Source organism: Perissodus microlepis, chromosome 15 (genome assembly GCF_051167445.1).
Source record: "Perissodus microlepis isolate ML-2025 ecotype Zambia chromosome 15, ASM5116744v1, whole genome shotgun sequence".
Classification (NCBI taxonomy): Eukaryota; Metazoa; Chordata; class Actinopteri; order Cichliformes; family Cichlidae; genus Perissodus; species Perissodus microlepis.
The window spans coordinates 510,021-535,512 of NC_140475.1; the positions used below are offsets into that span (position 1 = coordinate 510,021).

Genomic DNA, 25,492 nt, shown 5'->3' on the forward strand with positions numbered 1-25,492 from the left:
GTGTGTTTACGTTATTTTGCGACAGCCGCTATTCCCGCACGACAGGTGCCGTGTTCGGTCGCAACGTGGAGTTGTTTACTGTTACTCCAGAGTGCTGGCGGGCTTTAAAGACAGATGAAGCACTTTTAACAGACCTCCTTTCGTAAATAATTGGACTAGGTGACTAACGAAGGAAATGGGGAAGCCAAAGAAAAAGAGTGAGTGTGTGGTAAAGCGTTTAAAACATCGCAAACTGCTTTCTAAAGTGCTGAGGGTGATTGTAGCTTAAAGCTAATGCTAACGGCAGGTCCCATAAGATGATGACAGAAGCTGCATAACTCGGCAGAGAAGAGTTCAGCAACTTTTCTCGTTTTCATAGAGATCCTTTACACTGCATATTGGACCGTGATTCACTCCGTAAAGCTGCATTTGACAATTTAGACTCCTGCACATTATAAAGCTGTGTTTAAATAACCTGCGAATAAACCTTCTCACTGTAATGACAGTAATCTCACTATGCTGCTCTTGGTCAGGTGACCTGAGCCGAGCCGAGCTGATGATGATGACCATTGCCGATGTCATCAAGCAGCTGGTTGAAGCCCACGAGAAGGGAAAAGACATCAATCTTAACAAGTAAGTAATCAACGATACAGTAGACATACAGCGTGTGCAACAACAGTCTGTAACCAAAACAACAATGAACTGGTCCCACTAACTGTCTGCCCTCTGTGTATGTGAAGTTGATTAGTCTTAATGCTCTTTGGCACAGAGCTCCACTGAACAGCGCTGCTGCACGGACACATGTCTTTATTCTAAAAAATGTGCACTGTAGTTTATTTATGGACAGCTCAACAACGATGACCATTTTCTGTGTTGGGCTATTGCAAAAATGCACGTGTAAGCCCTCCATGTCACAAAAGATTAGAAATTGGTATCAGCTGCAGGAAACAGTCATGTGATTACTGTGTAGATTACATAGGCTGCATATTACAATAATTAAGAATCTAGTATAGATGGTAGATTCCCCCCCCCCCCCCTTACGTTTAAGACGTGGGTCTTTCTCCGGGCCTGTGGTCATCTAAGTGCTGCAGTCCTGTAGTCTGGGCCAATGAGGAGAGGACCCAGTGTTGTTGTTATTCATGCAAACTTCACAACCAAACATCTGGTGTGTGTGCCTTAGTGCACTTGGCATGGGTGACTTGTACATCTGTGAAGAGCCCCTCAATGCAATATGATTTATGGAGGTTTTGAAGGAATCAATGCTGTCATCCAGATGTCAAGCAAGACAACGCTAGACCACAATGTGCAAAAGACATTAGCACATTATTGAATAATTAATATGACAAAGGAGCAGCTGAAACGCAACACATCGAGGAACAACGAGAAACCTCTTCCTGTCAACACCAGAGCCGTTGATCTCCTCAGTGGGAAACATGCGCCTATTCCAACTTTTTTAAAAAGCTTTTTGTGCCATCAAATCCAAAATACGTTTGCATTAAAGAACAATTTTAATTAGTTTTTTGTACAATTTTCAGTTCTAGGTGAGTTTTAAGCGAGTTGCATTATGTGTTTTCAAACAGAGTGAAGACTCAGGCCTCAGCTAAATATGGACTTGAAGCTCAGCCCCGATTGGTGGATATCATCGCAGCTGTTCCACCGCAATACCGTCGAGCGCTGGTGCCCAAACTAAAGGCCAAACCTATCCGCACTGCCAGCGGGGTACGTTGTGTTTATTCTGCCCTCCATATCTCTGTCCTGCAGTCTGATATTTCAGGTTAAGGTTCAGTAAGGCTGAAATAAAATGCACTAAGTGGCTAGTTTAGAGTCACATGTTAGCAGATGTGTGTGTGTGTGTGTGTGTTTATGTCTGGTATTGTATGAGTACAGCGTACAACACTGATGGGGTTTAATCCTTCAGCTCAGCTTTAGATGGACAGTGAAGATTGGAAATGCATGAACGTTCAGACTATATGGAAATTATACCTCTCACAATACCTAACCCCCAAAATAGGAGCAGATTTAATAACTTGTGTTTTTACTGCAGATTGCAGTCGTAGCTGTGATGTGTAAACCTCATCGATGTCCTCACATCAGCTTTACAGGCAACATCTGTGTGTAAGTTTTGCTTTTTGATGAGAGAAAATCTGTGAGGACATATTTCATCTTTGAGCTGTTTCAGCATGAGCAGTATCAGCGTTGTGTAAGTATATTTAGTGGTCATACTGTGGTACACAGAACAAACCCTAAAGCCAGGTAGATGTAAAAGCTTTGACATGTTTGAGCTTGAAGTGCTGACAGGAGTTTATTAATAATCAGTTTTTTGTTTTTACTCTGGCAGCTACTGTCCTGGTGGACCGGACTCTGACTTTGAGTACTCCACACAGTCTTACACTGGCTACGAGGTGAAGCACCTTGATTTTCATCTACTGTGTATGCCTGCATGGAAGGAAAAAGCCTGATAAAGTAAATAAGTTGTCTCCTCAACCCAAACTGGGAGCTGTTTCCACAGCAGCCTCTGCGTCCCATTCTACTTTCAGAAACTCTAAAATCCACAAATAAGCAGTCAGAGAGCAACGTGCTCGTTAGAATAAAATGTTATTGCGAGGTCTTTACTGCCCGATCATCCAGGACTTTGTGAGGACAAAGGCTTAAAAATGAATTCTGGATTTATCCTGGAGCCGGTTTAGAAAAGCTACGGACAAAATCGAATCGTGGCAGTGCTCTCGCTGTGTTTGTGTAGAGACCAGAATTTATACACATGTGCCTCGACACACACGTGTAGCTACATTTCTAGGGAAGTTCACATCACGTTATGATGTCGTGTTTGAGAATTGTCTTTGTTTGTGACTTCCCTACAGTGAAGAACCCAGAGGTATAAATCCGTTATAATAATTACAGTAATCCAGCCTAGAAGTAACAGTTACATGAAGTAGTCCTTCAGCATCATGAGGCAGGATGTTTGCAGAGATATTGTGCAGGTGAACAAGAGCATTCCTCCGAAACGGTTTAACATTCAGCTTAATGGACACGCTCTGTTCAGAAATGACTCCCAGGTTCCTCACAGTGTTACTGGAGGCCAGAGTGATGCCATCCACATACATCAAGTTTGTATATTTTGTGCATTGATACTTTGAGCCATGTTTTTTAATTTAACCCAAAAAACGGGTGTGTAAGGTTCTTAGCACAGAACCCTGTGGATCTCCATGTCTGTCTTTTGTATGTAAGCAAACGTTAAGCGTCCTTCCTGCTTCTCCCCTTCTTTCTGACAGCCGACTTCCATGAGAGCCATCCGAGCTCGTTACGACCCCTACCTACAGACCAGACATCGAGTGGAGCAGGTCGGTGATTTTCTACGGTGTACTTTTTAAAAATTGACATTGTTTTGATTATTCGTGTTATTTTGGCTTTTCCTGAAATTACAGAAGCAGGAAGCACCTTAATCAGGTGTTTCGATTGACCCGCCTGCATTTGGCACATGTGAAGTGTGTGTCTCTTTATGTGGTCTCTAGATGAGCCATTTCCACAAATCAGCCGGTGATAATATATTTAGTGTGCTGTAATGAGTGTCGAGGCTTTCACTGACCCTAATTATGCCATTATTTAAATTTATGGGCCCATTAGTGCTTTGCAGCAGAGCAAAGTCATTCATTGGAACGGTTCATGTGGATCTTTTTTAAACTGGACACAGCTTTTGTTTTTTTCCATGGAGCTTTGCCTGTGGGAGGTCCGGTTTATGTGCACTAGCTGTTTAAAGTTTAATTACAGTTAATTTTTTGAGGGAACAAAATGATGGTTCTGCTGAATAATGGTGCATTGCTGCACTTAGCTGAAGTTGCAGATAAGTCCATTGCTTTAATGGTACCCAACCCTCGGGTGTGATTTGCAGCTGAAGCAGCTGGGCCACAGCGTCGACAAAGTGGAGTTCATCGTGATGGGCGGGACCTTCATGGCTCTGCCTGAGGACTACAGAGACTACTTCATCAGAAACCTTCACGACGCCCTGTCAGGACACACCTCTAACAACGTGGCTGAGGCTGTCAGGTATTTAATGAACTCCAGCGTTTAGCCTGGCAGGGGTCTGTGTCTCACAATAAGGCACGTGAGAACATCTCCAATGACATAATGTCAGAGTTAAAGGTTGGATTTCATGTTGGTTTCAAAAAGCTCGCAGCGAGTGATGCAGAGATTATGAAGCGGCTGACGTCTTTGATACGGGGATGTGTCGATTCCTGTAGCGATTATTAGACAGAGGTTTTTCCTGTAGGCAGCAGGGCCCTGTTTGCACGTCCAGTTGTTTCCCTGACGGCCACTCGCCCCTGCAGCCTCTGGTCTCAGCTGCAGTGTTTTTACCATCGGATTTTCAGAAAACGTGTAAAGGTTGTAACCACAAGAGGGAGCTACTTCACCATTTTCAGTATTTCCCTGAACTCACTGAGCTCTTCTCGCCTTCTGATCATCTCATTTTATTCTTACTGTCCATTTGCATGTTAACATCAGTCAAACTATTTCCCTGAGTCTTACCTGCAATCTTCTAATAGATTTTCTGTCAGCCGTTGTTTTGTGTTTGACCTCTTCTGTATATTTTGGTGGTGATCTGAAACGTAACTTTTACATTTGGATTATTACTCGATAAGCCAGTTTTTTTAGTGCCGTTCTCGTGTCATGTGGCACACCTCGGCCTTTTCTCCCCGTTTCCTGTGTGTAACAATGGCTCCTGCCTATCGTCTCTCAGGGCTACTGTACTGTAGCCCTGAGAGACGGCGGGAGAGAAGAGACGGTCTCTTCCGCTGAGACCATTTATGTTGAGGCAACAGTGGGTGGATCAGCTGATTGCCCAGACGCAGCTCTCTCTTCTGACCAGTCCAAAGTGTGGACACAGCTTTTCATTTAATGGTTTTTTCTTTATTTTCATGATTATTTACTTTGTAGATTCTCTCGATTGAAACAAAAAAGTGTGAAATAACCCAAAACATGTTTTATATTTTAGATTCTTTAAAACAGCCCCCTTTGCTTTGATTACTGCTCTGGGCCTCCATGAGCTTCATGAAATGGTTTTCCTTAGTCGTGGTTTCGTAGCAGCTGTTTGACCATAAAGGCCTGATTCACACAGTCTCCTCTGAACATGTAGAGATGTGTCTGCTGCTGGAGCTCTGTGTGGCATCTATCTGATCTGAGCTGCTGCTAACCTGCGCTTTCTGAGGCTGGTGACTCGGATGAATTTATCCTCAGCAGCAGAGGGGACTCTTGGGCTTCCTTTCCATAAACATGTGAGCCAGTTTGGTCGTAGCGCTTGATGGTTTTTGTGACTGCACTTGGGGACGCATTCAAAGTTTTAGCAAGAAACTCCACAAATGATCCCTGACAGGCACACCTGTGAAACCATCTCAGGTTTGCAGCCCTGCCAAAACAAGCAAAGGGTGGCAGCTTAGAGGAATCTGAAATATAAAACATATTTAGAGTTATTTAACCTTTTTTTTCTCTGCCTCCAAAGATCTGGTTTCATATATTTGATGTCTTCAGTTTGTACAATGTAGGAAGCAGGGTTTTAATAGTTTTACAATTTTCATTAGTTTTTATTTTTATTTAGTTTTGACTTCAGATTTTCAATTTTATATCAGTTTTAATTAGTTTTTACCAATTGTTTGCTAGTTTAGTTTAGTTTTTATTTTTTTGAAAATCCTTAGTTTCAGTTTAGTTTTGATTAGTTTCAGCTATAGTTTTAGTTTTGTTTGCAATAATTAAGTGTAACAAAATCCCAGTTTCATCATATCAGTCATGCTCTTCTGCTCATCCTTGGGTATGTTGCTGTTCCAGCTACCATACTGCACCCTGCACAGGTCGCCTGTCTGTCGCAGGGCTAACACGCAGAGACAGACAACTCACATTCCCACCTATGGGTTATTTAAATAAATAAATAAATAAAGGCAGATGAACAACCATTGATACCAGGCAACTATAAAATGTATATCTTGGCCCCATTGAGACTATTAACTCTTGCAGCACCGGGTGTTCGTAATTTTGGTTCAAGTGAATTGATAAACTTTTTGAAGGCAATTGACTCACACAGTTGTGTAGATGTCCCCGTCCTGTTGTCTCGGGATGCATCACGCTGCCTTGCCTGGGGTTAGCTTCTGTTTCTGGGGATGAGGGTTGAGTGTGCTCCCTTACCTTCTCAAGGTAAGCTAGGTTAGCCTTCTTGTGTGAGCTTGTCAAGTGCACTTTAAGGTTTGTGGGATTTTTTCCCTTTAGAAATGTCCCTCATAATTTGTCTCTTTCCACTACAAGACACTTGCTTTATCCAAAACACAGTCATATTCAAAGTAATCCCAAATTGGACTCTGGCGCTTCCTCCCGACTTTTCCTGACATGATTCTGCGCGTGGACGGAGCAGCGACACAGACGACTCGACTAACGTGCTGCCACCTGCTGGCATAATGAGACACAGCAAGAACGAAATCTGGAAACTAAACTTCATTTTCACCCTTGACTCTTGTATGACACGCACACATCAATGAAAACTAAACACATTTTTGCTATAAATTCAGTTAATTTTAGTTAGTTTTGTGAACACTCATTACAGTTTTAGTTAGTTTTCCTTTTTTTGTTTTTATTTTTATTTCCGTTAATGAAAATGTTTTTCACTTCTAGTTTTCGTTATTTCCTTAGTTTTCGTTAACGATAGTAACCTTGGTAGGAAGTAGTAAAACCATTAAATGAGAAGGTGTGTCCAAACCTGTGACTGCTGCTGTACATCAGCATGTCTGTTTCCTCAGAGGCTGTGCTGCACACATGCTGGTGATTCTTTGGGAATCACCGTGTGTGTGTCACCAAACGTGTTAACCTTCATTACATGTTTATATAATCAGCTGAAAAATAAAAATGACGCCAGTGCAGCATGACTGTAATACTGGGACTCCCAGCATCCCCTGCTTGTGAGTAATAAAGTAGCGTGCTGATTCCACTCTGCTTTAGTTCAGTCACCACCAGACTTCCTGAAAGAAGTAAAAAGACGTTGATGAGGGATCCACACATTAAACTGTTGGCTGAGTTCGTTCAGGATTCGGGTGAAAGGAATAAGCGAGGTCACTCTGACGAGTCCTCTGCTTTTACGCCCATCGATTTCTCACTCGGCCACTTGTGGCCAGTTTTGAATGAAATTGTCCCGCAGCTGCTCAGTGTGGATGAGTAGAAACGCCAAGATGATTGGAGAAGATTCCGAGTCAGGTTTATAGAGACGATTGGACCAAATAATGGGTTTGTCTGCGGTCAGCCGCATCAGCCTGTTTGTGTGCAGGAGCTATTTGCTTTCCTAAAGTCCGAGTAGGCTCGAGAGGCTAGTTTGTGCGATTGCGTGTCTCTTCTGATGTATGTCCCGTGTGTGTACACGAGTGTGTTTGCGGGAAGTGTGTGAAAGTGTGCCTGAATCTTCCCTGCACTTCTATCAGCATGCTTTGTTAAGATGCTAGGATTACGGTAATTGCAGTGGCTGCGTCTGCTTCTCAGGAAGCAGGAAACACTCGGTTTTGCTGCCCTTATCTCTCTGTGTGTGTGTGTGTGTGTGTGTGTGTGTGTGTGTGTGTGTGTGCGCGCGCGCGCGCGCGTGCGTGCGTGCGTTTGAAAAAAGTCGTGTGCATTTGATGTCTCTGCTTCTCACCCTGCTCCTGATCGGATCGCAGCAGTGAGATACCTCGAGATAATCGCCCGAGATAATAGACTTTTTATTGATTCATCTCACACAATCTGATCATTCTCTCTGGAGCATAAACTCTTGTAATTGGTGTAAATCAGCCAGCAGACTGTAAAAGATGGACGTTTATTGCCAGCAGATACAGAGTCTGAAGGAATATGAGCCGGTGTGAAGGCAGCTAATCGTCATCAGAGCAGCTGGAGTGGAGAAAATGACACCTGGCCAGTGTCACGAGAAGAGGTGTGTGTGTGTGCCTGTGCGCGTGCGTGTGTGTGCGTATGTGTGTGCCTGTGCGCGTGCGTGTGTGCGTGTGTGTGTGCGCGCGCGTGCGTGCACGTGCCTGTGTGTGTGTGTGCCTGTGCGCGTGCGTGTGTGTACGTGCACGTGTGTGTGCGTGCGTGATTTCGATCAGTCACTCAGATAAGTCTGGAAGCAGCACTGGACTCGATGTTGTTTCTGTCTCGAGCTGACATTTGTAGAAGACGAGTGAACGCGCTGCGTCACATATTGCTCTGTTCTCCATCTCAGGCGTCCTTGTAGTTGTTTATTGCTTTATTAATCAGCCTGTGCCACGTGGCATGCAGGGACACTTAGTGAGCAGTGTGGCCTACTGTTAATATTTAATGGGTTAGCTTTTATGATCATTCTGCACGTTGTTCCAAATATTACTGAAATGGAAAAGATGCAGAGTGTAGAGCGGACTGAAGGTGGTCATACCAAATAATCACTTTGAAGATCATTAAACTTGTACAAACTGTTTCTGCCTCATGTACTGTACTTTCATGATTTCAATAAATCACTGCACCTCAGAAAGAAATGAGGGGCGACTCGAGACTTTTCACACAGCACTGAAAATCATAAAGAAATAGAGATTATAAAGAATTCAAACAAAGGGTCTGATTGAATCTGTTATTCAGAGACAAATTGTTTAAAGGGACGAGCCAGTCGGGACTTTCTAAAGTTTCTGCTTTTCTTAATCAAGTGTGTGATTTTTGTTTGATGCCAAGACTGTTGACAGATTTCACTTAATATGAACAAGATGCTTTCAGGTTCAGTCAGATTTGAAATGGAGTCTCAGCAGGACTCTGAAAGTGTTTGTCTTTGCAGAAAGATTAGACTCACGGACTTTGTGGCAGAGTTGCAGAGAGACCTGAATCCAAGTTTATAAGCTGGGATTGTTTGTAATAAAGCAGATTTTATCTGGACGAACCACAAGCTTCATTTGAGATGTTACCCGGCCAATGGCTGCTCTGACTCATGCACTGCTCCCGCGTCTCCTGCCTCTTATAACCCAGAGAGCCTCAAAATATATTGTAATTATGTCAGAAGTTGGCAGATGTATTTGTTGAATCCATTTGAAATGGTGTTAAAGACAGCTTCAAAGAAAACGCTTGAATCCAGTAGGACCAAACACATCTCTTAATAAGTAGGTCCAGATCATACCCAGTGTCAGTGACGTGCAAACAAAACACTTGTTAATGTCTCATTTAGCATTTCCCCCTGTCATGCATTTTCTTTATTGGATTAATCAGTGTGTCTTTAATGTGAGGTTAGTGTTAACTGTCGGGATAATGAGCCGAGCAAACTCGCAGCCTGTAAATTGATGTTGCTAAATGGTCCCAGTAATATGTTTCCTTCATATGGAGCAACTCAAACATTTAGACTCTGTGAGACTAAATAGTGAAATTAAAAAGACATTATCACACAGACATGAAAGCGATATTTTAAAAACACCTAATGAGCAGAAACGACATCAGCACAAGTAACTGCGAATGTTTTTCTCCTGCAGGTACTCGGAGCGCAGTAATACCAAATGCGTGGGGATCACTATCGAGACGCGGCCCGACTACTGCCTGAAGCGGCACCTCAGCGACATGCTGGGTTACGGATGCACCCGGCTGGAGATAGGAGTCCAGAGCGTCTATGAAGACGTGGCCCGCGACACCAACAGGTCCGTGGGTAGAAGTGATGTGACAGCAGGGCAGGGATGGCTCAGTAGGTAGAGTGGTGGCCCCATGATCGGAAGGTCGGGGGTTCGAATCCACTGAACGGCTACCCTGAGGTACCCCTGAGCGAGGTACCGTCCCTACACACTGCTCCCCGGTGCGCTGCTTAGTGGCTGCCCACTGCTTCACTGAGTGAATGGGTCGAATGCAGAGAGAGTAATTTCCCCAAGGGGATCAATAAAGTATACATTATTATTATTATTGATGGGGTTGCAGCCTGCAGGCTTTAACAGCTACTCTCTGCTTGTGTGTTTGTGCAGAGGCCACACGGTGCGAGCTGTGTGCGAGTCTTTCCACCTGGCAAAGGATGCCGGCTTCAAAGTGGTCGCCCACATGATGCCAGACCTGCCGAACGTGGGCATGGAGAGGGATGTGGAGCAGTTCATTGTGAGCTTTTTTCTTTTTCTTTAGCGCAGTTTTACCGCTAATCTGAGCTGAAGGTGAGAACAGATACGAGGAGCGAGTAGGTAGGTTGTCGGTATTACTTTGTCAATAAGAGGGAACCGCTTCCAACCGGGGCGAGTGGACTTGATTTTGGAGGTTAAATGATGGCAGCCTTTTGCTTGTACAGTGCTGTGAATCCCTGTCTTCTGCATATACAGGAAATGTTGTGAGTCCTTACAGTAATCGCATTACTTTTGAGGCCTCGTTGGTGGCCTCCCTGGAAAATTCTGGTCGCTATGGAAAAATGTGCATTCAGCGAGCAGCTGCTTGGTGGTTGCTGGAGGTCAGTAGCTGTGCTGGGTGCTGTCAGGCTGAATAAGAAGGCGCTGCACCAGAAGTGTCCTCTCGACTGCTTTGGTCACCAGCAGATCGCCACGGTGTGGATGGAAGGTGCCGACCGCTCTGCAAACACTCACTAACGAAACATCAAATGATGGTGAAACTCAAAAAAGTGAGACACAAACTTCAAATTAAAAGTTGTGCCTTCCTGCTCAAACAACACGTTTCAAAGACGCAGCTTTTACTTCCACAGTGAGAGCTCTCTGCCCGTGCTAACGAGCGTCCAGCTGCAGACCGCCACGTAGTGATGTGTCGGTCGCGAACGAACCGCCTCTTAGAGCCGGCTCTCTCGCACTTTTTTCCGCTTCACTCCGCACGTGACCCTTGTGCTTGAGGAGCAGAGGGGGGAGGGGCGACTTCCTGTGTAATTTGCATAATTTTGAATCATTATTATGTTTTAAATTTTACTTCTGTGATCCTCGTCTTCTTTTTTTTTAAACAAAAAAGTACAGGCTCCGCCTCGCTGACTGACATCAGCACAAATATGGCGGTCAGTGTTTGTCGGCCGCATCATGTTTTGCACTGACTGAATGTTAAAAGATGGTTTGATTAAAACGATGAAAGGTGTCACCACTGATATATTTCAACTGAAGGTTAAAGACAAAAGCATAACGTACAGAAACAGAAAGCATCAACTCCTGGTCACATGATTATTTTGGACCTCAGCGTTGGCCAGGATCGAATCCCTGATTGGATATTTTTATGGATTTCCTTCATAAGAAAAGTTGTAAGCGGACAGAAGTGTGTCGACGTGTCCTTGAGAAACAAAATGAGTAAAAGCTCCAGACTAAAAATAGCACGTTTGGTCGAACATCAGGTTTATTGTTTGTGGAATAAGTAGTCAGACCTTCCCTCTTCTGCATGACAGCAGCGTGCGTCACCTCACAGTGCGATAGTACCAAGTATGTCCCACGTGTAGCGTCTCAAAATAGACCCGGAGAAGACGGCGACAGTCACTCACAGTTGATGGAAGTCTTGTCAGATGCCACTCAACGGCGGGCTCAGTATGCTGCTGTGATTGGAAACATGGCTGAATGCGCAGAATCAGACGGGCTGCCTTCCCAGACTGTAGGATGTAAATGACGACTCGGTTTGAAGCTGCGTGCGCTCTGAGCTCATTCCACTTGTTTTGAAATCAGGTGATGAAAATGCAACGAAGGAAAAGAGCAGATATGACTAATCGGTGCAGGTGATATGACACTGGCTGTGTAAGAACCAGCAGTGATATTGATTTCCCCTCTCGTACCTGACAATTAAACCGTGTTTGTGTTTCGTTTTTAAACTGCTGCGTCTGATACGCGGCTCGCTTTGAAGGAGAATCTGATACAGAGATGAAAAGATCCCAAACCGCCGTGTTGCTCTGAGATTAGCTGTAACCTGCTTTCACACTCAGCTCAAAGTGAAGACATGTTTGAAAAAGATGTTTTAATCTCAGATACTTAAGTTTAAAATGTCAGTTTATAGAAGCCTTGGCTAAGAGCACAGCGTGATGTGGGCAGTTTGTTTGGTTCTCACAGGTCCAGTGGCTTTATTGTCTTTCCAACCACGTGCAGTAGGGGTGGGCGATATAAACGATATACGATAGACGATATAAATTTGGCCAACGATAGAGATTTTGACTATACCGCTCTATCGCGATAGCGCATGTTGATGATGTCATCAAGTTGCGCCTGTTTTGGTCGAAAGCATCGCAGCGGCTAAAACCATTATCATCTGCAAAATATGCCAACAGTCACAGCAAAGAGATGAAGCACTGTTGAAATATGGGGAAAGCCAAAAACTGCGCTTCCTCCACTTCCCTAACATTGATTCATTAATGTTGAATTCTCTATCAGCTGCTCTGTTCCCATGTTGTTGCAGTATATTAATAACTAACCTCATATTGTGGATGAATGATCTCAGTTGTTCTCCTGACTGAAGTTTGGCCCGTGTACAGCATCCTGCTATGCGACTGCATTTGTCCCTGACCACCAGAATCCCTCACGTTAACTTTTATCGAGTGGAAAAAAGTTAGCGTTCATCCTCCAGCTTCACTGTGCTAATGTTATGCTAACATAGCTGTGTCGCTAGCAATCACGTAGCACATCATTATATACCAGGTAGTCCAACTTCAGTAACCCTGCAAACATCACTGCTGTTTAGTTTTCTGTCTTCATTTATGTTGGAAGTAGCAGAGCTGTACGTTTGAATTAGTTTCAAAAATCTCTCAGTCAGAACATGGTATGAAATGTTTAGGTGGAAACTAGCGAGCTAACTTCCTGTTAACTTCTAACTCCGTTAAATTTAATAAATTCTGTTTTCATGGATGCCTGGATGTTAAACTTAATTGTTACACCCGGTAAAGCAACAACGCTGATGATTTAATTAAAGATGAAAGAATTTAGACCGTTTTTAACTCTCAGTGTTCGTTTGACTTTGGGACCTGAAACAGACGGAGTTTTGGACCCAGATTACTCCGCGAAGCTCCTCACTACAGCAGCCGTAATGCTCTGACGATCCATCAAGCAGTGCGGCTTACCAAAGCTGTACTAAAACATTTTTAACAGATTTCTGCAGCCAAAATCGGTTTGAGGTCAGTAAGCACAACCAGAATTCATACATAAGGCACACTCTCGATTTTTAAGAAAATTAAAGGATTTCAAGTGTGGAAAATACGTTATACAGAAGAAAAGAATATATCGTGATATATATCGTTACCGCACATGCTTCAAATTATATCGCGATATGAATTTTAGGCCATATCGCCCTAACGTGCAGTGCGAAAAAAAAAAAAGACTTTCTAAAACATGATTGTTTTATGACTAAGATAGCATTATACAGCAGCTGTTTTGTTATTAAAGATTAATACCAGTCTGTACGTGCTCCAGAGAGCTTTTCTTCAAATTCTTTAATTCTCACTCGCTTTTGCAACTTTGTAGTTTTGTGTTACTCGCAGCAACAACTCCACCTCATTGTTAGTCCATTTAAAAACTCGGTGCTTTTCCACCACATTTTGCTGCAACGTTTCAAAGAGCCGGAAAGCAAATAAACAGCAGACAGAAATGAGGCAGGTCGAATCTTCTTGCACTTCACGCATGCGCAGGACTGGAACGTGAGCGTTTTCGGCCGTTTCAATGTGGACGCACAACTCTGTGAAAACGACTGAAAACGCTAGTGTGGACGCGGGGTGTTCTCAAATCTATCCGGGCCAGTGTGGACGTAGCCTCCAGTCACTGAGCGTACACAGCAGCTCCCACGCCTGATGAGCCTGTGTGAGCACTGAGCGGCTCGTTCAACAGACTTTTACAGGAAGGAGGTCACTCTTACCAGCAGCTGTCAGACGGCTGGACGTCCTGCTCATCGGCTTCTTTGTTCACTGCACGTTTCACCAGAATCACTCCCCCAACACACACACACACACACACACACACACACACACACACACACAGGTGTACATATTTCTGTACATATGAACTTCAGTTGTGTGTATAGGACTACTTTGTGTCTTCCTTCTATAGTTTATATTCCCCCTTCTATAACAGCTGTGTAACACCCAAATTTCTCAACGGTGGGATAATAAAGGTTTATTCTGTTCTATTCTATTCTATTCTATTCTAGAACAGCTCTGGCAGCAATAACTGGAAGTAGTCATGTTTTGTAACATTGGTCTCTGATATCTCGCTGGGGGACATGTGTCCCACTTTTCTTCACAGAAGTTCTGCTTTTATTGTGAAGGTGTGAGGAGTTCATTGGCAGATGCTACAATCCTCACCTTCATACAGGGAGGACTTCATTTCAGATACAATTATATGGCAAGTGTCTGTGAGTGGAGCGACTCGTGAGAGCAGAGTAGGATTTCTCTCTGAGCAGAATAAGGAAGGTGCGCAGCCGTGAGAGCGTCTCGTCAGCTGTGGACTTTTTTCAAAGCAAACCCCACATACATGTGTGTTTACTGAAGCCGTCGTGCCTGTGAACGTGTCTCACATTGTACCGTGGAGGGCGGGACTGTGACAGGAAGCGAGTGTGTATCTGTGTTTCCTTCCCTGCAGCATTTCCTCTGTCACTCGTCCTCTCTGTCGTCTGTGTTTCTCCCAGAGTATTTTCTCTCTCGCGTCTCCTTTTTCTCCTCCGTTGTCTCTCACTTGATCTCTTTCTTCTCTCTCCTCTCCAGTTGTAACGTTCCTCTCGTCTCCTGCACCAGTCACACCGGCTTCCTCTCTGCCTCTGTTATCACACTGACACTTACATTATACAACTTGTGTGTGACTCCCCTTTGTTCCTCCTCATCATATCTAATCTTCCATGACACCCGTCATGCCAGTGAGTGGAGCGTAAAAAATATGAATTTTCACTCCAGGATCCAAACTAAGCTTTTCAGGATCCTTTTCCATAAAAATCCGAGCTAAAGCTCTTACTGACGGAGCATCCAGGAATAGGCGGTTTGAAGGACGGGAAGAAGAAATGATCAGAAAAGGTGGGGGAAATGGAGAAGAGAGGAGTGCCTAGATTTGCATTAAGATGTTTCACTTTAGTTTGCTTAATAACCTCTGGAGTAGCACACTGTGGAGTACTTCCTTTGTAGTAGCAGGTCCTTATTTTATGTCTTCACCACATTTTGTGCCAGTAACAGAAGAACATTTCAAAAAGGCTGAGCAAACGTTTCCATATCAATCCCAACAGCAGTAAGACTGTACATCATGCAGAGCTCGAAAAGAAGATGAGTGGACTTCTTTAAGTTTGTTAGGTTGTTAAAGCTCTCGTTCAAGAGGCTTCTTCAGTCCCAGGTGTTTAAATAGGAAGCGGTCGACCCCCTCGAGGGTTTAAACACCGGGAGCTCGTTCAGGTTCTTGACACTACGTGACCAGACAGACGGGGATCAGCCGCTGTCTGTCTGCTAAACTCATGTAAAGAAATATTCACGTGGCTGTAAGCAGTTCTGTAAAATTTTAAAAACATCTTGTAATTCAGTAAACTGAAGCACCAGATTTGGTGCCAACGACTTAAAGCAATTGTTTTCTGAATGATTTTGTTGGTCTCTCACAATTTTGTCCTGCACGAGCCAACTGGGGCCACGCTTTATCCATCGACCTCACGTTTGACTCTACAGGGTGGGCCATTTATATGGCTACACCGTAATAACATGGGAATGGTTGGTGATATTAAAGTCCTGTTTGTGGCACATTAGTATATGTGAGGGGGCAAACTCCTCAAGATGGGTGGTGACCATGGTGGCCATTTAGAAGTCGGCCATCTTGGATACAACTTTTGTTTTTCCAATAGGAAGAGGGCCATGTGACACATCAAACTTATTGGTAATGTCACAAGAAAAACAATGGTGTTCTTGGTTTCAACGTAACTTTATTCTTTCATGAGTTATTTACAAGTTTCTGACCACCTATAAAATGTGTTCAATGTGCTGCCCATTGTGTTGGATTGTCAATGCAACCCTCTTCTCCCACTCTTCACACACTGATAGCAACACCGCAGGAGAAATGCCAGCACAGGCATCCAGTATCCGTAGTTTCAGGTGCTGCACATCTCGTATCTTCACACCATAGACAATTGCCTTCAGTTTCCAATCCACTTCCCAGGAAACTGTTCATCTAGGAATGCTCGGACCTGGCACCCATAATGTGGTGGTGCACCATCTTGCTGGAAAAACTCAGGGAACGTGCCAGCTTCAGTGCATAAAGAGGGAAACACATCATCATGTAGCAATTTCAAATATCCAGTGGCCTTGAGGTTTCCATTGATGAAGAATGGACCCACTATCGTTGTTCCCCATATACCACACCAAACCATCACTTTTGTTGTTCCAACAGTCTTGGAGGGATCCATCCAATGTGGGTTAGTGTCAGACCAATAGCGGTGGTTTTGTTTGTTAACACCATTCACATAAAAATTTGCCTCATCACTGAACAAACTCTTCTGTGTGAACTGAGGGTCCTGTTCCAATTTTTGTTTTGCCCATTCTGCAAATTCTGTGCTGATCTGGGTCATCCTCGCTGAGATGCTGAAGTAGCTGGAGTTTGTAAGGGTGCCATTTGTGAGTAGCTAATATCCGCCGAAGGGACGTTCGACTAATGCCACTCTCCAGTGACATGCGGCGCGTGCTACGCTGTGGCTCTTGCTGAATGAAGCTAGGACAGCCACTGATGTTTCTTCATTAGTGACAGTTTTCTTGCGTCCACATTTTGTCAAATCCAACACAGAACCAGTTTCACGAAACTTAGCAAGCAGTTTGCTGACTGTAGCATGGGAGATGGGTGGTCTCGTAGGGGGTCTTGCATTGAAATCTGCTGCAATGACCCGGTTACTGCGTTCACCAGATATCAACACAATTTCGCTCCTCACGTGTTAACCTCTTCGACATGTCAATGGCTGTGAACAAAAAGAAACTTGTGAATAACTCATGACAGAATAAAGTTCCATTGAAACCAAGCACACCATTGTTGTTCTTGTGACATTACCAATAAGTTTGATGTGTCACATGGCCCTCTTCCTATTGAAAAAACAAAAGTTGTATCCAAGATGGCCGACTTCTAAATGGCCACCATGGTCACCGCCCATCTTGAGGAGTTTGCCCCCTCACATATACTAATGTGCCACAAACAGGACTTTAATATCACCAACCATTCCCCTGTTATTACGCTGTATCCATATAAACGGCCCACCCTGTACATCACTGGTTTGCAGACAGCTGCTAATAATAGTCTGAGGTCCTCTGTTTGCGAGCATTCGGAGGCGGGGGCTCCTCATTGTCTTTTGCGTTTGCATTCATCTCGACCAATCAGTCATGCTTCCTGTTATCTGTGGCTGCTGCCTATTATAATGGCCCCGCTGCTGTCTGCAGCATCCCAGACCAGTTTAAATCTGCAGAGGGCAGCAACAGGAGAACTTTGCACATCACGCTCGTTCTGATAATGAAATTCGATTACAACTTCCTCCCAGCCTGAGCTCCTCCCTCACTTATCTCCTGTGTACAGATGCTCCTGTTCTCAGGGAGGCATCCTAACGAGGTTCTTCTCTACCAACCAACAGAAGCTGTGAATTTACAGTCCAAACCAGTAGCAGGTGCATACTCGCCGCCCCCAGTCCCAGGTCTCCTTCTTTTGGTATCGAAGCGTTGTTATTTGTCGGATCGGCTCCCCCTCCTCCCTCACCTCCCTCCCTTCAGCTGCACTGCAGGGCCGTGTGGGACATGTCCTCGTGTGATTATGAGCTGTGACGAGAGAGGGGGAGATTATGAGATACCGATAATGCGGCCTATTTTGGAGAATGCGCCTCCACTCCAGATTTTCACGGTCCTGATCATGATAGCGAGCGCAGAGGGGAGGAGAATGACTGGAAATCACACTGACTCCTCTTACTGCGCAGACCCAGACATTTCTTTCCTCCCACTGAATAACTGAGTGTCAGTGGATGCTGCTTCTAGCCGGGCTCATTGCCTCTGCAGAGGCCCGTTTTTCTTGACCCGTGTGGAAAAGTCACATAGATGAAGTCAGCTCCTTCTTTTCTCTCTGACCCCGTTTCATCAGTTTCAAGAAGCTCAAACAAACTCTCTGCTTTCTTCCAGAAATAAAACTTTGATGCAAATGTGAATTGTTCTCTGTTGTTAAGCGGTGAGTTTAAAGTGCAACATGAATCTGCTTGTTCCAGGAGTTTTTTGAAAATCCAGCTTTCAGGCCAGATGGACTGAAACTGTACCCCACCCTGGTCATCCGAGGCACGGGTCTGTACGAGCTGTGGAAGACCGGCCGGTACAAGAGCTACACGCCCAGCGCTCTGGTGGACCTCGTGGCTCGGATTCTGGCGCTGGTGCCGCCCTGGACCCGAGTGTACCGAGTGCAGAGGTGAGTGGATACGCTTGATGGTACGTGAGCTGTGTGCACGATTCTCAATAATTCCAGCACATGGCTAAAGCCAGGTCATGCTTCAGAGCAGCATCTGTAGGGTGATGAAGTTTAACAAACTCTCTGTTATCAGACGAAAGCCTCAAAGATGCAGTCAGTAACTGTTTGAGGTTATTTCATAGAACAAAGATGCTAAACTCATAAATATGCATGTACAGCTTCCAACAGGTCGATGTGTTTGAATGACTGTAATAAAAATGCACAGAGGCAGGCAGCGGTTTGTGGAGGCTGCTGTTAGCGGTCAGAAGTGACATATGGGGCTCACCCAGCACTGACACACACACACACACACCTACCTACCTACCTCATTAATATCAAAGCTGAATGTTTTTGGAAGTAGTTTGTAGTTTGTTTTTAGTTTTAGCTATTTTAGGGGGATATCTGTGTGTGCAGGTGACTATTACTGTGCAGAATTATTAGGCAACTTAACAAAAAACAAATATATACCCATTTCAATGATTTATTTTTACCAGTGAAACCAATATAACATCTCCACATTCACAAATATACATTTCTGACATTCAAAAACAAAACAAAAACAAATCAGCGACCAATATAGCCACCTTTCTTTGCAAGGACACTCAAAAGCCTGCCATCCATGGATTCTGTCAGTGTTTTGATCTGTTCACCATCAACATTGCGTGCAGCAGCAACCACAGCCTCCCAGACACTGTTCAGAGAGGTGTACTGTTTTCCCTCCTTGTAAATCTCACATTTGATGATGGACCACAGGTTCTCAATGGGGTTCAGATCAGGTGAACAAGGAGGCCATGTCATTAGTTTTTCTTCTTTTATACCCTTTCTTGCCAGCCACGCTGTGGAGTACTTGGACGCGTGTGATGGAGCATTGTCCTGCATGAAAATCATGTTTTTCTTGATGGATGCAGACTTCTTCCTGTACCACTGCTTGAAGAAGGTGTCTTCCAGAAACTGGCAGTAGGACTGGGAGTTGAGCTTGACTCCATCCTCAACCCGAAAAGGCCCCACAAGCTCATCTTTGATGATACCAGCCCAAACCAGTACTCCACCTCCACCTTGCTGGCGTCTGAGTCGGACTGGAGCTCTCTGCCCTTTACCAATCCAGCCACGGGCCCATCCATCTGGCCCATCAAGACTCACTCTCATTTCATCAGTCCATAAAACCTTAGAAAAACCAGTCTTGAGATATTTCTTGGCCCAGTCTTGACGTTTCAGCTTGTGTGTCTTGTTCAGTGGTGGTCGTCTTTCAGCCTTTCTTACCTTGGCCATGTCTCTGAGTATTGCACACCTTGTGCTTTTGGGCACTCCAGTGATGTTGCAGCTCTGAAATATGGCCAAACTGGTGGCAAGTGGCATCTTGGCAGCTGCACGCTTGACTTTTCTCAGTTCATGGGCAGTTATTTTGCGCCTTGGTTTTTCCACACGCTTCTTGCGACCCTGTTGACTATTTTGAATGAAACGCTTGATTGTTCGATGATCACGCTTCAGAAGCTTTGCAATTTTGAGACTGCTGCATCCCTCTGCAAGATATCTCACTATTTTTGACTTTTCTGAGCCTGTCAAGTCCTTCTTTTGACCCATTTTGCCAAAGGAAAGGAATTTGCCTAATAATTATGCACACCTGATATAGGGTGTTGATGTCATTAGACCACACCCCTTCTCATTACAGAGATGCACATCACCTAATATGCTTAATTGGTAGTAGGCTTTCGAGCCTATACAGCTTGGAGTAAGACAACATGCATGAAGAGGATGATGTGGACAAAATACTCATTTGCCTAATAATTCTGCACTCCCTGTAATGTAAAAAACTCATTTGTCTTTTTACAGCCACCACAGCGACGATTATTACAGTAGAATCTGCAGCTGTTTTATACGTCTAATAGGAATTAATTTGAGGTGTGACTTATGCAAAGCTACAGGAATGAAGTGCAAGAATAAAAATGTGGCGATGAAGCTGAGATGAACGGTTCCTACAGGAACCCCAAAGTGTTTTTGTTTGGGTGGGGTCAGGTTAATTGGTGACTCTAAATTTCCCTCAGGTGTGAATGTGAGCGTGAAGCATGACAGCAGAGCTGTTTCTGTATAAAAAAGAAATTCTGTTAGTGTAGAAAACCACGAGTGCAGTACTGTAGCAAAGATGTGGAGTGCCTCTGCTGTTCAGTCATTTCTTGTATCATCCGCCCATCAGGGACATCCCCATGCCGCTGGTGAGCTCTGGTGTGGAGCACGGCAACCTGAGAGAGCTGGCACTGGCCAGGATGAAGGACATGGGCACTGAGGTGAGACTATAAGGCCTGACATGCTGTGCGTCAGCTTATTTTAAGGAAGGAAGCTAATGGTGTTTTCCAGCTGGGATTTGATCCGACAAAAGGGGAGAACAGTTGAACTCGAGTGGCGACAACTGCCAACGTGCAAATGCTGACTGTGAGAATAATTTTCCCACTGTAGCTGTTGTGGGTAAGATGACAGATTAAAACGCCACACAGGTGTAGCTGAGGACTGTTGGAGCACAGAATTGCGTACCCTCCCGCCCAGCCGGCCTCCTCCAGCATTTATTGAATTTATGCTGGAAAGTAGAAAGTAGATTAGAACGTGGGTACGAGCCCGGCCAAGCTGAAAACACCAGGCTGGGCTGCACATGCGAGAGTCAGCAGCTGCAGAGCGTCGTTTAAAGAGACTGGATTTGAAAAGCAGCCATTATCAGACAGCGAGAGCTGAGCTGAAACGCCACCACAGAAAGAGCTCTGCGTTGCTCTTCCCAAAAACACCAACTACCCTCACGCCTGTGTGGCTGAGCTCCACACGGCTACGAACCAGAATCACGCTGCGTTCGATCTCACACGCAGCTCTGCGCTGTTATGCTGATGTTGTGATGCCAAATTATTCAAACTTGACCTCCTTCTCTTGTTGACACTGCAAACTTTTCCAGCCGGTTTGCAGAAAGCTGGCACAAAGTTTTCTTAATGCTAAAAATAAATCTGAAAACAGAAGCTGCTCCTCTTTGTTTACCTCAACTCTTTCCCTGCTTTAAACATAACTAATGCTGTGATGACGTCTGTAGTTCAGGCTTTAAACCGCCGTGAGCACTCGAGGGCAGAACAGCTGAATGAATGTGGCCTTCGAGTGAGGAGGTGGAGCTCAAACGACTCGTGTCAGACGGGATGAATACGAATTAGTTTGAGCTGGGAGTCACGCACAGTGACTCTACAGCTGAGGTACTTATTCCCGAGAGGTCACCGTAGCAGATGGACGTGCACGTTTGATTTTAGGAAAGGTGATTGCTCCCCTTTATCTGGGCTTGGAGCCAGCGCTTCTTGATACTGGACTCGAGTCTTCTCCTGGCCTCGACCTGGGGATGCGTCGTGTTCGCCGCTGCAACGCTGAGCTCCTCTAGAATCCAAGGATAAAACTTTGAGGCTGGAAATGAGCAGAAATGGTCCCCTTTAAGACACAGCTGGCCATCCTTGAAACAGAAAGCTTTAAAGTTCGAATCCGTAAGATTTCAGGCCTGGTTCATTTGGGGACACAGCGGTTACCGTGGTAACAGCAAGTGCCCTTTATCTGTGCTTAGACAGCTGCTGACAGCAGAGGAGGGACCGGTGCCAACGAGGCTCCAGTTTGATTTTAGGCATTGCTGTGGTCTGAATTCGTGTTGCACACGCCAACAGAGCTCCTCACATTACAGCAGGGACACGCCTCGGCTAACCAGCTGATCAGTATTTACACAGATAAACAGTCGAGCCCCCCCACACCCCCAGATCCCTAATGGGGCTCCATACTGTCATCGGTGACTTACGACCGTCTAACACGGTAACACCTCCAGCAACATCTCGCTGACGTGTTGCTTCTTCGTCTTTCTGAAAACGTTTCACCCGTGGCTTCAGCTGTGGCTTAGATCTGCATAGGAGCAGGTAACACCGCAGCCCACAGTCGGACTTCCTGTCTATCGTTTTGTGACTGTGTGCAGTTAGACTGCAGGTCCAGACGTGGAGCCAGATTTAACTTGTGAGAAATCTGAGATGATAAGTCTGTTTTATATTAGAGGTGGGAATCACCATACATCCCACGATACGATATTATCACAATACTTAACGCATGATACGATATTATTGCAATTTTTTAAAATATTTTGCGATATTCAGATTCTGTACATAAAGGTACTGTACATAAACTTTATCAATATTCATTTTATCTAATATCAAAGTCTCGCACTCAGTCTTTCTCTCATGAACTGAACGGTTTGTATTACAGTCTAGTCCAACTTAACTGAATGCAACCATCTGGTACAATTATAGCTATTTATGAAAACTATGCAGCCCCTTCAGCAACTGAAGAATTTGAAAGTAAATTAAAACAAAATATAATTTTACATTAAATAAAAAAGTTTTAAACTTAATTAAAATAAAACATGTTTATTGCTGCCAAAAAACAGTTAAACACATTTGGACAGTGAAGGAATGTCAGGATTCTTGCTCAGAAAAAGGATCAACATGCTCTGAAGTCAGAGCACAAAAACCTTTTTGTAACAAAATATCGATTTCTGCTGTCCCTGTATCGATACAAAATATCACGATACTACACAGTATCGATTTTTTCCCCACCCCTATTTTATATATAAGCTGCATGTGCAGGAACATTATACTGATGAGCTGTAACAGCTGTGAGGTCATTGGACTTTCTAATTTGTCTGTGTGTGTGTCTGTGTGTGTGTGTCTGTGTGTGTGTGTGTGGGTTTGTGCGCCTGCAGTGTCGTGACGTCAGAACCCGGGAAGTGGGCATCCAAGAGATCCACCACAAAGTCCGACCTTACCAGGTAACCGACGCCCTCACTCGCAGCGTGAGACGGGCCGAGGACACGTTGTGGTTTCCTGATGTTCCCTAACACAGATGTCTGTGTGCAGGTGGAGCTGATACGGAGAGACTATGTGGCCAACAGCAGCTGGGAGACCTTTCTCTCCTATGAAGACCCTGAGCAGGACATCCTGATTGGTCTGTTGCGGCTGCGCCGCTGCTCTCCACAGTCCTTCCGCCCGGAGCTCAAAGGAGGCGTGTCCATTGTCCGTGAGCTGCACGTGTATGGCAGCGTGGTCCCTGTGAGCAGCCGAGACCCGAGCAAGTTCCAGCATCAGGTGGCTTACACTTTCACACACATGCACACACAACAACAGATATGACCGTGACGGTTTCGCTCCGAGCCTCTCCGAGTTTTTCTCCGCACCGGTCGAACCTCAGAAGCTCTGAATGTTTTCAAAGCGATTGTATTTGTGTTACGTGTGCAGGGGTTTGGCATGATGCTGATGGAGGAGGCTGAAAGAATCGCCAGGGATGAGCACGGCTCCTGCAAACTGGCTGTTATATCAGGTGAGTCGATGCAGACGATGTGAACTGTTCTGACACAGAAAAAACAAACACTTTAGTTTGTTTTTATAAAAGTAGACAATGTTTAGTAACTGTAACCACGGAGACCACAGTGAAAGGAGGAAAAATCTTTACCCTTCACCAGAAATTTGATGCTTTTAATCTGAAGGAGCAGAGGAGAAGTGTTTTTGTTATTACGCTGTAATAACTGACTACTTATTTTTTTAAGTGCTGGTTTACACAGTCACCTAACAACAGAAGATCCCCGGTTTGATCCCGGGATGAGACTTTGCCAAATCAAACAGGGGGCCCCGCCCGGTGTGCTGAGGCCTCGTGAATAACACAGATTTATCTGTGATGAGCCAATAATGTCACTGCGTGTGTCAGACTGAGAGATTATCAGGAGCCAGTGATGTGAATGTTTGGGTCCTGTGACACTGAGAACGCTGTGATTCATCCTGCAGGTGTAGGAACAAGGAACTACTACAGGAAGATGGGCTACGAGCTGGAGGGACCGTATATGGTGAAGGACCTGTACTGGCCGGGAGCGGACTGAAACGGACTTTATTTATCAAAACAGCACTCTGGGACACGAATATTAATGCGATGGTGTTCTGCAGTATCGGAGGCGGTGCTGGTCGGCTTGTTTTATCTGGAGCACACAGAGGCCGCCGCTGCTCCATTTCTTCTGTTTTTTAAAGATAAGGAGACGTACGAGAGGATGTAAGGAATTAGGGAACGTTATCTAGGGTGAAGCCAGCCTTGTGTTTTGAGTTCAAATTAAGATTCTTTAAACGTACAGTGTCATCATATGGGCGCCTTTTGTTTAAAGTTGCGCATTTTCTCCCCCTTTTTCTGTAAACACGGGTCCCGGTCGCACCGCGCAGACTCTTTCACAACAAGCAGCACTGATTCACTTTGACGTGGAACAAGAGCCAACCTGCCGAGGCATTTTTAATTCCACTCCAATGATCCGTGCGCGCAGCGGAGAAAAATCGGGATATCTGGGTATCCGTGAAATAACCGTTTGCCTGGGATGGAATGAGACGCCTGCATCACGGTTCCAGTTAATCATGTTTATGTTGCAATCACATAGAAACCCATTACGAGGGGAGCGTTCATTAACGGACGGCGGCGGATGAACAAACAGTGGAAAGTGTCCTCGCCGGGCAGCTGTTGTTTTGATTTGTAGGGCAGGAAATTGAATATTAGCGTTACATAAAAGCGTCTCAGTTAATCCTGTTTCTTGTGTTTTCTGTCATGCCTTCTTGTCTTTTTCTGGAACAATAAAGTATATTTCAGTAACTGTGCTTGTGATTTTGAGTTGTTGTTGCAGGGAGACATTTGAGGCGTTAAAACTAAACGACAGAAAGGTGGAAAGCTTCCAGAGGTAAAGGTCACATCCTATCAGAGGCTCCGATAATGTGATCCTCATCGCCGGGGGTTGGTAGCAGACCCGCGCCGAGAGCTCATTTGACAAATCCTTTCCGGTCAAATCTCGTACCTGTCTGGCTGCCTGCTGCTGTTTTAAACCACAGTCACAGGAAAGCGTTTGTCATCAAACATAGCGATAAAGGGGGCTCACATGGAGACCTCTGCCTCGTGTAGGATTCGACCGCACGGGCGACTGGAGCTGAACGGATGCGGCCGCTGTGTCGTGACTGAGCTGTGTGTGTGTTGCAGTCCTGACGCAGTGAGGTATACGCCACACTCGGGCTTTTCTCTCCACGCTTGTTCACTCCTTCTATCAGCTGTGAAATCTGAAAGGACTCCTCGTCCCCCACCCGCGCCGTCACACTGTGCGG

The 25,492-nt window shown here is 44.9% G+C and overlaps 1 protein-coding gene across 1 annotated transcript; it reads left to right on the forward strand.

The window, feature by feature from the left end:
- The first annotated feature begins 42 nt into the window (after positions 1–42).
- elp3 (elongator acetyltransferase complex subunit 3) lies at positions 43–24,992 on the forward strand. Its single transcript, XM_084954201.1, has 15 exons — positions 43–197; positions 513–612; positions 1,560–1,698; positions 2,024–2,094; positions 2,318–2,381; positions 3,249–3,317; positions 3,866–4,020; positions 9,456–9,617; positions 9,933–10,059; positions 18,094–18,287; positions 20,518–20,608; positions 23,077–23,142; positions 23,231–23,458; positions 23,609–23,690; positions 24,152–24,992. Exons 1-15 carry the CDS (start codon positions 176–178, stop codon positions 24,241–24,243), a joined length of 1,662 nt encoding a protein of 553 aa, XP_084810327.1. The 5' UTR covers positions 43–175; the 3' UTR covers positions 24,244–24,992.
- The last annotated feature ends 500 nt before the right edge of the window (positions 24,993–25,492 follow it).